Below are 16,502 nucleotides of genomic sequence, written 5' to 3' on the forward strand. Positions count from 1 at the left end.
GGCGCCTGTTCCTTTTCTTCTCGCTCCCGCAGACGAGCCGCCGTGGACGCGAACGCCTTTTAAGACGAACGGGGATATACATTCGGTTGCGACATCGACAGCTCCGGCTGAAATGCCATGTTATGTGGGGCTTTCTTGGCTTTTCTGAGCAGACAGAGAGAGATAACTGTGCTGTATCCCAGCCTAGCGGATTGGAGTGAAAGTCCGCCATATTCTGCCTTACCACGCCCGGGAGTCGAGCCGTTGGGAAATAAACGGACAGCTTTATTCATGGCTTTACCACGTTGCCATCACCCGCGGACGACAACGTGAACACAGGTGGGGGGGTGGGTGGGGGGGGGGAATTTGTTGTTTGACAAATAACAACATTGAAGGACTTTGAAGGGAGTGTGGCCCAGACACGAATGGCAATGCTTGACGAGATCACACAGAGCAGTACGGAAGATGCGTCTTAAAAGGATCTGTTGATCATATTGAGAAGGAAAAGCAGCAGATCACACCAATTAGGATCGCACGGATATTCAACTCAAACGGCTTTGGACACTATTTTGAAGCTGTCAGGAAGGAAAGCGGACCGAAACTGGGGAGAGGAGGAGGAGGGGGCGAGGGGGTCAATCATTTCTCCAAATATCTTCATTTTCCTTTCCACCCACAATCCGTGCGCTGTTCGGCCCCATTATTAAAAGGCGTCCACGCGTTAATTCACTATAAGTGGGGCCTGTATGAGGACGTTGTTTGGCATTCACAGGCCCTCTGCTTTTTTTTCTTCTTTTCTCACCCCGACGAATCTGACATCTGAATGAATCAGTAAGACAGAAGTGTGCATTTAAAAAAGAAAAAGGAGCGACAATGACCCTGGAATCCATAATGGCGTGTTGCCTCAGCGAGGAGGCGAAAGAAGCCAGACGGATCAACGACGAGATCGAGAGGCAGCTCCGCCGGGATAAGAGGGACGCACGCCGGGAACTGAAACTGTTGCTTCTCGGTAAGCTCGCCGGGGAAGGGAGAGGAGTGGGGCTGAGAGATGCACAGCCCAAATTCCTCACACCATAAATACCTTTGTCGGGCGGGGTTGTGGGGGCAATAATGGGGCTTCCCACCTGAGTGAAGTTGGGGAGTGGGATGGTTGAAATACCTCGCTGTTGTGAGTCGAGTGCACAGTTTGCCAGGTTTAGCGGAGGGAGGAGATGCTGCCCCAGCCAGGCCTGTTAGGGCTCCCAGTGTCACAACCACATGATTTGAATAACTGCGACCGGTTAGTGTCGATGAAAAACTAACGCTCACCAGTCACCTCACCTCTTACCTCTCCTCGCATCCACCGACTGCCCTGACAGCAACCCGTGCAGGCAGGGCCGGAGGGCCCATCCAGGTGGTGAGCTGGTGAGTGTGTCAAAACATCGGCTGGGCCAAAGTCTAGCGTTTTATTGGGAGCAATCAAGGCAGTATTGCAGCGCAACACCTAACCCCGGCAGTGATTCTATCACAGGTGTCAGTCTGTGGAGCAAGGTTGGAAGCATGTCGCCCTATCACGTATAGAGGCTGGTGTGTGGTGGTATGCTTATACATCCACCTTTTTATATACACTGGAATCACCAGAGACACAGTGATTTGAAATAGCAGTTACTTGGGTATTTTTACAGTGTGGGGCTGTGATTATGGGGTGGTTGGTAATCATGTCGAGAAGTATTTGTCATACATGGAAAATTTGAGGAAAACAAGTCATCTACTCACCATCACTCGTTAGATTTGCAAAGAAAAGCCCATTAGTTGTGATGACCGGGGTTGTGGAGAGCAGTGCCAGACCCCGTTCTCCCTGATCCGGCTCCCTCCTCGCTCAGTCCCTTAGACGGTGCATAGAGGGGAAGTGTGGGAGCAGGCTGGGATTTAGGATCACATCGTCCAGACTATACTTTCTGAAGGTTTTTTGTCTGTTTGGGGATGTTTTATTAGGAGAGATTGAAGAAGATCGGTTTCTCCTTTGCCACCCTGTTGGTACAAAATGATGAAATGAATCTCCCTTAACAGGATTTGAAGGGGCTGACTGCCACCCCCCTTATTAACGGGACAAATAATTGTGTTGTTGTTGTTTTCCTCTAATCTCTTTTAATACCCAACAATTCGCCTATTATGCAAACGCATAAACAGCCGATGACCCAAACCAACTGTATTCCTCATGAGTGTGAGGTATTTCTTCAATGGTTAGTCACTAGTCTTGTGATTTGATGGCCTAAACCAAATTAATGATTGTGATTCATATTCAATATGGATTCTTTTGTGTAGTAGCTGCTCGTCAGTGAGGTCCCATCGATACAGTGTTATATTTCAGTGGTTTAGTAGCGTGCCTCTAATGACAGGATGCTTACAATTAATGTCTTTGGACATTGAGTTGCAGTGAATATACGATCCATTAAGTAGCAGCGTAAAAAGGTTCCAGTAATGGTGAACCATTTGTGTGACCTCACACCAACATGCTCGTGGCTGAGCTCACAAAACAATTATGGCTCAATCGACCTTCTTTTTTTTTCTTCCTCGAGCTCATTAAATACGAGCTTATGCAGTGCTCTGAATTCACATTTGTGTTTTCACACACACACACATTCCGCCACTCCTTCTACTAGTTAACCAGAGGAAGTTGTGCACGCTCCATGGCTCCATTAGCTATCCGTGTTTTGTGGGTTTTCAAGCTCACTAATTGCTCAACGTCCTGTGGGATCCAGCGCAAAAATCGCCGTCAAGTTTAGAACTTACTCAATTCTTCAAAATGTCCAACGCTTGTCTTGTTTTTTTTTACAAATCATCACGGCTTCTTTCACTGATAGTCTTTCAAACACACTGATTGCTTTAAATCCACATGAGACCGGGTACATTGAAGCCCACACACCACAACAAATGAGCAAGTTAAAGAGCACTGCAAGTGTTTTAATCCATCCTCCGTGTGCACCTAATAGCCATTAAGGCGTTGTAAAATAATAATGGAGATGTTCTGAAATTGTCGCTCATTTAACCTGGGCAGATGACCAAGAATACAAAACTAGGAACAGAGTGGAAGCAGCAGCGCGAGGAGGAGGAGGGGGTTTGATAGTGTAATGCTTAGGAGCTGTCTGGCACACACGCGCACACACACGCACACACACACACACACATACACACACACACACACACACACACACAAAGCCAGCTAATGAGTCAGAGACACTAAAGGATTCACTAAGATAGGTGACTCAGGAAAAGTCCAGCTAAAATCAATGTCCGAATGAGGCGGGGCATCTCAGCAAGAACCAGCTGCTGTAATTGATCTCTTCCAGCATGAACATAAACGCATTCGTTGACAATTAAATCACTGTTATAATCCATTAGAACAGCTCGGACCTCTCAGTGTTTACAAGGAAAGAAAACACAGCCAAGTCTTTTTTTATTCCCACCGGTTTATGCTCAAAACGTCATGTTAAGCCACAGGGCATACCGCCTTTCCACACGATGTACTGTGCCAACTAATAACATTGATAATTGCTGTATTGCATGGCCAAAAAGGCATCATTACTGTTATTATTTGTGCCACCTGTGCTTTACTTGTCAAAATGTCTACTGTGAAAATGTCTTACAGGGTAAGATATAGTTTATTAAGTTAATCGTAAGAGGCTAGCCGCCGAAGTGTACCTCAACAGCAGTCAGATCCGATCATAGTTGGGCCCAACACACAAAGTTACATTTTGTCAGAGTAAAGTGGAGCATAATAACATCAAGATCTGGACAACATCTTTGATTTTGACACATTTCCTGTCCGAGTAATGAGACTGCTGTGGCGACAGACAATTAATCTGAGACCCCCGCCCCCACGAGACCAGCCAGCAGAAGTCGAGCAGTGAGCCGTCTGCATGTTTGGAATTGTCTTTAGGACGGAAGTCGGCACAAGTGAACTCTCTTGTTGTCCAATCAAGGCCCATTGAGTGAGCCGCTCCTCTTCTGGAGGAGGAGTGGACTATGCTTAGAGGGCACTTGACTAGTTGTTGAGATAAAGAAGAGCACTTCTCCTTCACTTGCCAAACTTTGTAAAGATGTGCAGGCGGTGGGGGCATTTACTTTAAAACAATGTTTATTTGGTCTGTAAGACATTATGAGGGGAATGATGGGGAACTAGACATACCAGTAGAATGAGATTGTTCTGTTTTTCTTTGTTTTTTCGATGAGAGTGAACTTGTCCTCTTTAGGCATGACATTAGGTCCGGAGACATGAAGGTGGAAGAAGGCTCCGTTACATTAGCTGAGATTCCAAACCTGTGCAGTCAGGGGAAGTTCAAGATGAATGGAGAGGACAGCAGCAGCTTAGCCTAGGAATGGTTATCGTTGCCTTGGTCTCTAGTAAAGTTTAATGTCAATTTGTCACAATTTTCTGACATGTTATAGTCAGAATTATTAATCGAGTAAATAACCCGCAGATTAATACAAATGGAAAAAATAATCTATAGTTGGTGCCCTTCATTTTTATAAGTCATGTTTACAGTCCGAAGGGTTAACATGGATAATTATCAGGCTTGTCTCCATCTGCTAAATTGATTAAAAACTGCTCAATTACAAAAGTGGCCCAGCTCCAATCCTCAAGAGACCTTTGGACCTAGTTTCTGATGCCTGACCCCCTTTACACACTTACACATGCTCACAGAACATAAAGTGAACAAAGTAGTAAACCTAGTAAAGTAGTTTTGTAGTGTTTTTGCTACGTTTCGCTCGTTAACCACGCGTTATAACAGTTGAAAACTGCGACCATTTCGTCCGGAAGAAAATGTTTTTCCCTCAAAAACATAGTTGAGGGTGCACTTAAGCTGTATGGGAAAATAATTTTATAGGACACAGGGGGCACATAGATGACTCTTTAAATAATTTCTGCATTACAACAGATTTAAACTGCACGTTTTGACTCTCAAATCTTTTGCAAATCGTCTCTAAAAAACATTTGCAAAAGTGTTGATCTACTCAATCGCTGTCGGCTGCTTTGATCGGACAAATGAAAGCTGTTGGTTCCTCAACAAAGTCCACCGCAACTTTTAACATACACATGGTTGTAATGGTGAGAGGAAGCACTAAAGACGTGATTCTTGTATGAATGCAGCCAAGTTCACAGTGCAGCTATACAAAGTGCAGAATTAAGGAGGAAAACTTACAATAGGATACACTTCCACTATAGCGGGTCAAAGTACATAGTAACGCACTTAAATTCTTAACCTAGTATCTGAATTTTCTACAGTATAATCTAGGTCTTGCATGGCATTGACGGCATCTTTTTCACCCTTAGGATTGTGTGTTTTGGGGGGTTTTCTTGCTGGCCTAAGGCTGCCTGTCACATTTTCGACACTCACAGGAGTGAGTTTCTTTGAGAAATTGAAAACCAAAACATGCTCTTCAGAGCCGAGAACAGAGTTGTCAACTTTCAATTTATGAAAGTGCAAAAACTCAAAATCATGTTCATGTCATTAAGATGGAGAGGAGCAAAATTAGTGGTTGGTAGCGTAATGTTCCGGCTTAATATCTACGAATGTGATACTAAATCTATTGTTACCGTATAAAATAGTTCATAATCAGGACCAAGCCGTTTGACCCCTTAAATGTTAGAAGAGGAAGCAGGTCCATGTATGTTGACAGAGGATAAATCTGAGTAATACTGTATTTCCTACCGACTGTAGTGAAAGACTACAACATTTGTTAAAGTGAACGCAGTACAATGGCCTCCCTCTGATCTGTGTTCTCTCCTTGAGGCGATGCTTCGCTCTCAGTGGTGAATTAATTTCCTCTTCTTCACTCATGCATTTTTTATTATGATGATCAAGCATTGTATCGGCGTTCTTGCATCCTTTGGTTTAAAAAGTCAGCTGCAGAGCTCTGTGCAGAGCCAACAATGATGCTGTGGTGTCTTGAGGCCAACGGAAAACATCCTTTTTGATTGGAGGAAGCTTCAGTATGTGCTATGTTTGTTCTACCATCTGAAGTTTGGACAGTGTAGGTTGTGAATAGTTGGCCTCTCACAGTCAAGTTTGAAATGTCCAGAGTGTTACACGAGTGATTGAATGCACCGCACACAGACACAGAGCAGCCTGCCTTCTCTTTTCGTCCCTCCTTTGCTGCTACCGAGTTGGACTATGTTAGCGAGTCCTGGGGCCAATCGGACACACTCACCTCAGATGTAATGTCGAGCCGTTCACGCCAACCTCAGACACGGGGTTGATCCTGGGTCACTGCATTGGTTTGAAAGGTGACTCAGCAGCCTCCAATGGCCAGCCCACACTCATACACGTCTCTTTTTCTTCCTCAATGTCTCTCGTTGGTGCTCTAGAGAAGGTCCATTAGGACCCAGATGTGGTCAAGCGATCCTGGAATTTTTGGAGAAATTGTTGTCTTCAATAAATTAAGGCTTTTGAATATTTTTTCTCATTATAACCTTCTAATTTTCTTTAACCTAGGGTAACCTGTGTACAATACTGTAGTCTAGTAAATTAAGTTTATTCTGTGAGGATTGTTTTCTTGAATGGGTGGATCCCCAGAAGAAACCCTGAAAAGTCAAGTGTCTTGAAATACATTACATTCCAATTTTGTAACATAAAACTCAGGTCAGACATGTCAAATTAAACATAAACGTTTTTTATCTGTGGATGAATTTATGAGCCACTCTCATTCCTCTTCTTGTGTGAGGGCCTCAGGTTTGAAGAGCCTCGAGGAGATCAGAACTGTGCCACAGAGGAGCAACCCAGATCCTTTGTGCCATTCAAATCCAGAACCCACTGGCATTTCATTTAAGTTTTTTAGATTACTCACTGTTCCACTTTGTCTGTTTGAAGAATAGAATGGGTCTATTTTTAGGCTGGATGCCGTGAGGCATTAACTCTGGTGCAACACTATTTGTGGCCTGCAACAACTACTACTTGTCATTGAGGTTAATGTAATAGTTAATTATAGGTGAACAGAGTGTGTGGTTATAGAGCAGGTGGTGGCAAGTCTCACCCACCCTTTGGTGCTACAAGGTGAGTATTTGAAAGTGCACCAAAGGATAACGCAACGGTTACATTGTGAACAATGGCATATATTTAGCAACAGCTTTTGTGTACATGGTAGCATTTCCTCTCTGCTGCATGCACCTTACAGCATGAATTTGTATTTTTTAGGATTAAGTGTTTGGCTCTAGAGCACTTCAAGTGTAACTCTGCTAACTCCTGTTTTGTTATTCCTGCCTTTCCTGCTCATTCCAGGTCTGTAAATTGGCAACCCTACAACAGCACTCTGGAGGTTATAGTGTTTAGTCTTTAGCTTGGTTTTGTTAAGTGCTTGGTCGGTGTTGTGGGCGTACAGTAGAGAGGCTTATTTGGCTAAATGGGAGATTAAATTATACAACAAACTTCAGGTCACACTGGAATGCGGCACACATCTCTTGGCCACTGAAATGCAAAACACACACATACGCTCCTTCCTGCCAAAGTTAAGAGAGTCAAGAGTTGGCGGTGAGGTGAAGTTAGACCTTTCAGTTGGTCTGCCAAGATTCTCAATGAACCAAAGAGAAATTACACCCCCAGCTCTTCACACCCAAATAGTCCCCGTCACCACGGAGAGGACAGAGATGTTGTTCTTGGTCTGCCACTAGACCAAGCAAACAGGCTGAGAGGGAAGCAGCCAGCACATAACATTAGATGTGTGACTGAGGGAGGGCGGGAGTACATACTGTATGACTATGTGCATGTGCTGTACATCTGTGTGTATTAAAGTGTGCAAATGTTTCTTACCAGACAGGATGTTGTGTTACGAAAAGCCAAGATTCAGCCATGTTCCCCCTCAGGAAAAGTCCTCGCATTTACATTTTTAAATGTTTTAGAATTACTTTCTTCCCAAAATTAAGCCAAATCTAAATTTGTACTTAACTTTAAAGCTCTTTAATTCACATTTCTATATTAACAACGGCTCAAATGTCTGTGTGTGATGTAAAAAGGGTTGTTCAAAGTGATGAACCCAGAGAGAATTATCACTCAACTCTGCAGATTCCCTCAGCTCCACGCAGCCTTTTAGCCGATTAACCCTTTTAAGGAACGTGAATGCAGACACAAGACATTACATGTTTTGTCTGGTTAAAAAAAAGAATCCTGTGCAAACCTACAGAACAATCAAACTCAATGTATTTGTTCCCCTTTCCCTTTGTTTTTCAGGCACTGGGGAAAGTGGAAAGAGCACATTCATCAAACAGATGAGGATTATCCACGGCACCGGTTACTCTGACGAGGACAAAAGGAGTTTCACCAAACTGGTCTTTCAGAACATCTTCACAGCCATCCAGGCCATGATCAGAGCCTCAGAGACGCTCAAGGTCCCCTACAAATATGAGCACAACAAGGTAAATGAGATCCTTTCACCCAAGCCATTTCAAATTCCTCAACTGAAATGCCGGCGGTTGGGAAGGGTGAGTAGAACGACGCTAGAAGAGCGGCCACAGCGTCCTTGTATATTTTTAGAGTGCTGTCTATCTTACTTGGAACAGCCATCCTTAATCGTTTCCGGTCCTTCATGACACTTCCTGTGTCCTTAAAGCACTCCAGCCCTCCATCGTGTGTGTATTTGTGTTTTGCCTGTGTGTTTCACTGCACTCAAATTCATGAGTGCATATACAGTAACACGAATACACAAGAGAGAACTAGCCTAAGCTACTCTCATCATTACTTCAGCAGGTCATTTTTTTCACCCTCGTAGAGTAATCACAGCTTTGGGAGCTGATACAGTAACCTCTCACTCGCAGTTTATTCCCTGTGAGAGTGACAAATGAAAAGCAGTGGAGCATCATTACCTCTTCAACCCTTTTTTAAAATTTTGTATAAATCAGTTCATGTGAGGTGACAGCGGACCACGCTGCTTCAGCTCCATCCTGCCTGGCCACTGTCCAGTCAGACGTTGCTTGCTGAAAGGTTTGGCAGAGCTTTGGTTACGAGGGCTTGATAAATTATTTAGTAGATTTTCTTGTGATATCCTGAAGTCAGATCATAATCTTGGGATAAGTATCAGGACCCAGTAAGAGTTTTATTGATAACGCACTGAAAAAAGGAGGATAAAAGTGTCGTATTCAAGGTGATATTTGATGTTGTGGAACTATCAGAAATGCATTTTAGTCACATTTTATCAGCATTGCCATATCTATAAACATAAATCAACAGGTAGACCAGTCAACAAAGTATTTGGGGATGTATTTCTGAGTAATCAGGGCAGACCTTATAGGCAGATTACCGATGTCGCCACATGTTGGTTGTGTTTTTACGATTTTATATCTGACTTTATGTCTGACAGTTTACTAACAACTTTTATCTTTTCAACGTTGAGATTTTGTGAAAGAACAGGTGGACACTGTCAGCGTTGAGATTTTAAAACGGCACAACAACTTGGATCGAACTTGAGCAGGCGCTCTTTGAATCTCGGCTGTTGTGGTGGATCACCGTTGTCCATGTTAGTCGTTGCTTCCTGTCCCACGTGTGCATGCACACGAAGAATGAAACTGAATGTGCGGTTTTCAGCTCAGCCATTTCAACATTGTTTCACCCACTTTGAACACAATACAAACCAAGCAAATCCCTCAAATATGAGGAGTACAAAATGATACTTCTTTATTAAGAAAATGAAAAATGACAGTTTGTCCCACATCTCGCTATACAGATATTCCAGTTTACCACCGGCTCCTTCGTACTTTATAATCCAGTATCTGGACTAAACAAATGGCTGCTGTGGGGTTCGTGTGCTTACACATCTAGGTTTTGTATGAGACATTCGGTCCTGAGAATACGATACAATAATAGTATTGTGCCATGAACGTACGGCAAACAACAACGTTTGTGATAAAATCAAAGTTATGTTCTATAACAGAACCACTGAATGCCTTTCAACATCCCTCTGCTCTCATATACATACGGCTAAAACGGGAAGTACTATACCTCTGACAAAGGCCTTCACTGACATCGCAAAGGAAGTGAAAATGAAATGTCTGTCTGTCTGTCTGGGCACTTATAGTAAATGTCATGATTTGACTTGGAGGCTAAAACCATAAAACCCATGAAAGTGGCATCTATTGGATACTTGTTTTATCTTCTATGTCACCTTACTAGTTTATTTTATTATATTCTGTTTTGTTACTATTTATAATTAGTGCAGTATGCAAAAGAGGAACAGTTTCACATTCAGGTACATGTTGATCTCTTGTCATGGGACACAGGGGAGTTTAATTAGGGAACTGGGGCAGCGAATCTTTCCCCTTAATAGCCCCGATGGGATTGAGCTTCAGATATTAGGTTCATGTGGAGCCTGTGGGTGTAAAGTAATTTCTGGATATAGAATACGTGAGTGAGTGAGAAAAGAAACCAGCGATAATTAGGGCTGCATTAACCTGTATGCTGATTGTCTTACATCATTGGGGGTGGTGCAATACTTAACTTTAAAGTTAAGTATTGCTTTTTGTATGGTGTTGGTAAATAAGATGTGTCTCAGTAAATCATGGCGGTTATTCTCTTTGTTTCTCCAGGGCAACGCAAACATCGTGAGAGACGTGGACGTAGAAAAGGTCGCCATGTTTGAGAATCCTCATGTAGACGCAATCAAGAGCTTATGGAATGACCCGGGCATCCAGGAGTGCTACGATCGAAGGAGGGAATACCAACTCTCAGACTCCACGAAATAGTGAGTAGCCTGGGGGGGGGAAACAAAAACAGATGTCAAAACCAGACTTCTAAACTCTGGACTGGAGTATAAATTGAACTTGAGGCTTATAAGAAGTCTCAGGGAAGACTTTTTTGGAAAATGTTAAAGGTGAAATATAAGACTTTCGAGCAGGCAAAGGGGTAGTATTTTGGCTGGTTTCTGTGATGACAAATACTCACCCTGGTTCCTTTCCCCTCTCTGTGACTGTAGTTACATGAACGCGTTGGACCGCATCGCCGAGCCAGCCTACCTTCCCACCCAGCAGGATGTGTTGAGGGTTCGAGTCCCCACCACGGGCATCATTGAGTATCCGTTTGACCTGCAGAGTGTCATATTCAGGTGAGGAAGGAAATATATTCAGGATCAGAAAAACATAAATAACGTTGTGTACATAACACAGACTGTATATACAGACGGACGACGCTTCTCCACCTCCTCCCACTTTACAAAAGTGAAGGGAAAATATCCCGGTAGTGATTGGGGGGGATTGGAGCCATGACACGGGTCTATCTGCAGCTACACGACACGCCCACCTTACCACACGCCACCTGAGATAACTTCAGGGATTAACGTACTTATTTTAACCCAAACCACGCTGCTTTCCTATTCTAACCCAGTCATTAATGAGGCTCAACCCCTCAAAATGTGTCGAGAAGAGATTCACACAGATTTGCAAACTTTTGGCTGATAGTGACCGTTTTCTCTCCCCTGGGGGCTGCTGCCGCGACAGGATGGTGGATGTCGGAGGTCAGAGGTCGGAGAGGAGGAAGTGGATCCACTGCTTTGAGAACGTCACATCCATCATGTTCCTGGTGGCGCTCAGCGAGTACGACCAGGTTTTGGTGGAATCGGACAACGAGGTGAATGATAAAAACATGGGCGCACAAAACCCTAAGTGATTCAATTTAACGTTTGTGTGATGCTCAGTTTCACATGGTCAAACCAACTTCATCCACTCAAACGCTTTATTATTTCATGCGATGTCGAAGATGAGTTGGCTCTGAAGATGAAAAGCTATTCCTTATTTAAAACAATGGAAATCAGACTCTCCTCCTGCCTGGCCTTGGAAAGCATTTGTAAATGATCAGTCAGCTGATTTTAATACCGCCTCGGGCCGCATCTCCTTCTTAAGGGGGTATAGCGTGTGTGTGTCAGTCTGTTAAAGTGCATTAATGAGCAGGTGTGTGTTCATATGTGTGTTGCCTGTATTTGCTTCCTTTGTCACCTGCAAACTGCAGGAAGAGGCAAAGACTAACCAGCTGCATGTCCTCTGTCTTTTGATGTTATTAGATTAGTTTTTATAATTATACAGGAGATATTCTGTTCAGCACTCTCAACGCACTGCAGTGTCAGCGATGTGATATCCAAGGCTTGCTTTCAGAACGTTTGTTTTGTTCAATTAAACACGGGAATCAAGTGCGAGGGAGAAATTAAACTCTCGAAGGCGATATGGCCGCCTCTCTCTCATTGTTACTGCTCTCCCTCTGGTGCGGTAAAACGTTTATTAAAATCGGTACTTAATGAGCATGAAAAACTGTGGCTTAATTAAGTGATTAACTCTCTCTCTCTCTCTATGTCTTTCTCCCCCTCGCTTTACCTCTCCTCACCCACACATTCACCCACTCTCTCTCTCTCTCTCTCTCTCTCTCTAGAACCGAATGGAGGAGAGCAAAGCTCTGTTTAGGACAATTATCACATACCCCTGGTTCCAAAACTCCTCAGTCATTCTCTTCCTCAACAAGAAGGACCTGTTGGAGGAGAAGATCATGTACTCTCATCTAGTGGACTACTTCCCAGAGTATGACGGTGAGTAACAGCAGCATCGAGTCTGCTCTGTCCAGCTCAAATAGCAAACATCTAAGCCAGGCACGAAGCGCTTCTGAGCTGCTGCTAGTTTGCACACTTTCTCAGATCCTCTTGTCAATTTAAAATGGATGTCAGTGCCATCAAAACACCAACGTTCACCACATGTCCTACATGTGTGACTTTTGTATTATTGGTAATTTGAGGTTAGGAGTAACACAGAATGTGAAATCAGCCAGATATCAGCCTTAAGAATAGTATTGGACCAATACCGAGTCCATACTTTGCTTTGTCTTGGTCGGTGATGTACTGTATTATGGCAGCAAACACAACACCTAAATAACAACAGTGTCACCTTCTCGTATTTAGATTTTGAGGCTGCGTGATGTATCGGTCAGCTTAATATCATACTGTACAGTATTTGATGTATCTGTGATATATTGGTGAATTACGAGTTCCTACGTCTGAGATTTAGTTTATTGCAGCCATGTCGTAATGTTTCGCTTCATATTAATGCAGTTTGAAATGGATCAAAGCAATACCCGTCTGCGTATTTCTGAGAAATATTTAGCAGTAATTCGACCATTATACTATTATAATATACTATTATATAATCATCGTCTAACAGGAAAGTTACATTTTGAAATAATTTGTCATTGTGTATTTCAAAATGATGCATCCCTGTAGATTAAAATGCATTAGCCTGCAAGAGAATCAAATGTCAAAAGTATTCTGACCTTATTGGTCCTCACTGTGATGAAAGTGCATTCACGGAGCATCGTCTTCCCCTCTCCAGGCCCCCAGAGGGACGCCCAAGCAGGCCGAGAGTTTATCCTCAAGATGTTTGTGGACCTGAATCCAGACAGCGATAAGATCATCTACTCTCACTTCACCTGCGCCACTGACACAGAGAATATCCGCTTTGTCTTCGCCGCCGTCAAAGACACCATCCTGCAGCTCAACCTAAAGGAGTACAACCTGGTGTAGAGCGGAGCGGGGCTGCCAACAGGAGGCCCTCGGCACACACTGACTGACGCAATCTGTGAAAAGATAGATCATACACACACACACACACACACACACACACACACACAAACACAAAAAGGGGGGAGAAAAAAAAATCTAATATTTGCATAATACTAATTTATTTGCTATTTGTTGATCTCTTGGTCCTCAAGGGGTGAGCAAAGTAAATGTTATCTTGCTATTTAAGGAGTTGTTGAAATAAGGGGAGGAGGGGGACGCTGTTGAATATGTACAGCAACAATGCTCTTTGAGGCTTTGCGCATAGTGAAGTTTAGGTTTTCTTGTTTAGCTTTTTGACAGACAGAAAGAAACTACTTTGTGCACTTGAGTTTTGGGGGCTTGTTCAATCAGTCAGTGAGATACATCAGAGCTGGAACGAATGCAATGTGTTCCCTCCTGCCTTTTTATAAACAAGAAGAAAGAAAACTTTTTACCCTCCCTCCTTAACTGCCGGTTCATTCTGAAGCTCCGTCCTGGGTGTTGACCTGTCTGCTCAACAGGAAATGATGTAACAGATCTCTAATTGACAGCTGTCATTTTCCTTCAAAGGACTGATTGGCAAGTCTCTTGTATGATTGACGTAAATCATTATTATTATTATTGCATTGACTTTGGTACCATCCGACGAGTAGGTCATGTGTGGCCATGGAAGCACATTCTCTACATTTCTACAGAGTCTTAACAGGCACACGAGTTCTCCAGCAGCTTCAACCATGGAGTTGAGAAGTTTGAGGGGAACTGGCTTTTGAAAGGCTTTCTGAGCTTTGAGGAGGCGCCTCTGCTCCGTCATGTCATGGGAATCGTGACGTCGCTGGCTGCTTTACACAGACTGAAGGGAGTTGAGGAGGGGATAGTTTATGAGACCATGTTGTCAAATGCTTATGTTCATCTGTGCCACATTAACGCTTTTCATTATGGTGATATGTATATTTATTGCCGATGCCAAAATAGCTCAAGCACCGTACTCCTCTTTGCGCTGTTTGCTGCTTCAATGAAACGATGAAAAAGAGCAGGGCTAACGAATGAAGACTTTACTGACTAACTTATTGATCAGCTCCTGCAAGTATTCAGCCAAGTCAATGGTAAACCCCCTCCCCCCAGTTGTCCTGACTGTTGTAGTTAAATAGCAGTGGAGAATAAATTTGGCTAATTCCTATATAAAAAGGACACAGTGTTGATGTTCAGTTTGTACCAAAGTACGCCCTTCGTCTTTATGATTGGCACCTCTCTGATTTGCAATTGCCTCATTCCATGTTCCATGTTGCTTTAAGTAATTTTTGTAACAATTCCCTAAAACATAAGCCTGTAATTTACATTTATTGAGGCATAGTGCAATTATAAATGCTATAATCATTGTACATACATCTCTCTCTCTCTCTCTCTCTCTCTATATATATATATATATATATATATATATATATATATATATATATATATATATATGGCAGAATCTTTGTTGGCTTTGTAATCATTGCTTTTTTGGCAGATTGAATGTGCGGTATTGAAAATATGTATCTATGTAATTGTATTGTATGTCTAATGGCTAATTCATTTTTGGAAGAAAAATGTTATTTACATGTTTGTTTTTGTTTGCTTTTTTAAGTGGAGAATGTAAGTTTTGTTTCTCAGCAACGAAACATTGTTCAGCTTCAGAACGACATAAAGAGGAATATCATTATCCAAAAACACATTAATCGGTATGCCAGTACTTATAGTAGCCAGTTTGTTAAATTGACTTTTATATGGAAAAACTGCAGACTGAATCCAATCTACAGGGCTTATTGTAATAGTTTAGTTTTTAACTGGCTTCAGGAACAGAGCACTCGTCATATAGGTGTAATCACATCACTCATTGATTCTTATTCTTTAATATTTAACTTAATCACACTGCGTCTCAATAAATATTTATTAACTTTGAGATTTCTTAGTGTACTGCACACCTTGTGATCCTGAGCACCACCTTGATATGCTTTATTTAACAAGTACTGCTAGAGCGAGGTGGATGGCAGGCAGGTTAAGTGTTGCTTTGGCTCAGATTTTGTATAAAGAAAATCTTGTTAAGGATGTATTTATCTGATTGTTTGTGCTATTAGATGGGAATGCCATCACCCTTGACACCGCCCCAATAGAAACTCAGTATTGTAGTCTGTCAGAGTCAGTGTGTACACAAAAGAAGACTCAACCATTTGGCCTAATTAGGATGGTACATTCACAGGTGCTTTTATATTTGTTGTTTTTTTTTAACTTTGTTTCAATCTTGAATGCCACCATTTCTTTAAAATGTACAGTATTATTTTAGACTTTATTTATGAGATGACAACATTACACAGTTCACATGTACATATTGCCTTATTGAATAAGCTGTGCCTCTGAAGTGACGCTAGTGCAGCCGATAATGTCCTAGTGTTTGTTATGGCTTGGTGGTCTCTCTTTGTTATTCTGTGCTATAAGAAGCCCTGAAGTGTAGCTAATACAACAGCATTACAGGACATTATAAGAACATCATGAGTGAATTGAAATCTGAACATACCTTCTATTGATTTCATGATATTGTCGCATCAGATTCATATCTTAAAACTCACGCCACAGTGCGTTATACAGCCTGATGTGACTACGATGAAACAACATAGCATCAGGATGAGTATGTGCCACGATCTGGACTCTTAATCCACCACCAGCCACCTGTGGAGTGTTTGGCTGTACCAGCCACTTTGGCAGGCAACCAGCCCTCCCTCGGAGGTCCTGTTGTTTTCAGATATTTCAGTTGGCCGGTGAAATTTCTTACAAGGATGATTGATTTTGGCAGGAAACAACCGCTTCAACAAGTTCATTTCCAGCCCAATTCACAGTGAGAATTGAGTAAATCTTGCGATAACCACGTCTCAACAGCAGGGCCTAATAGGAAAAACCTAGGGGGCCAACTTTTCACACATTTCACTGAATGTTAAAAAAAAATGGTGTTAATGAGA

At 42.6% G+C, this 16,502-nt stretch overlaps 1 protein-coding gene across 1 annotated transcript; it reads left to right on the forward strand.

Moving 5' to 3' along the window:
• Positions 1-730: 730 nt before the first annotated feature.
• Positions 731-14,901, forward strand: LOC306697238 (guanine nucleotide-binding protein G(q) subunit alpha). The gene is made up of 7 exons (XM_079161025.1): positions 731-985; positions 8,181-8,365; positions 10,529-10,683; positions 10,915-11,043; positions 11,435-11,564; positions 12,357-12,510; positions 13,304-14,901. The coding sequence occupies exons 1-7, from the start codon at positions 850-852 to the stop codon at positions 13,492-13,494; spliced, it is 1,080 nt and encodes a 359-aa protein (XP_079017151.1). The 5' UTR covers positions 731-849; the 3' UTR covers positions 13,495-14,901.
• Positions 14,902-16,502: the final 1,601 nt, after the last annotated feature.

Source organism: Pholis gunnellus (genome assembly GCF_910591455.1).
Source record: "Pholis gunnellus genome assembly, chromosome: 6".
Taxonomy (NCBI): domain Eukaryota; kingdom Metazoa; phylum Chordata; class Actinopteri; order Perciformes; family Pholidae; genus Pholis; species Pholis gunnellus.

What these genes read in the sequence shown, in the direction of transcription:
- LOC306697238 (XM_079161025.1), top strand. Translation starts at nt 850, where the DNA reads ATGACCCTGGAATCCATAATGGCGTGTTGCCTCAGCGAGGAGGCGAAA. An exon ending in TGGTGGAATCGGACAACGAG is followed by an intron (nt 11,565 to 12,356) that starts GTGAATGATAAA and finishes CTCTCTCTCTAG; the next exon opens with AACCGAATGGAGGAGAGCAA. An exon ending in CTACTTCCCAGAGTATGACG is followed by an intron (nt 12,511 to 13,303) that starts GTGAGTAACAGC and finishes TCCCCTCTCCAG; the next exon opens with GCCCCCAGAGGGACGCCCAA.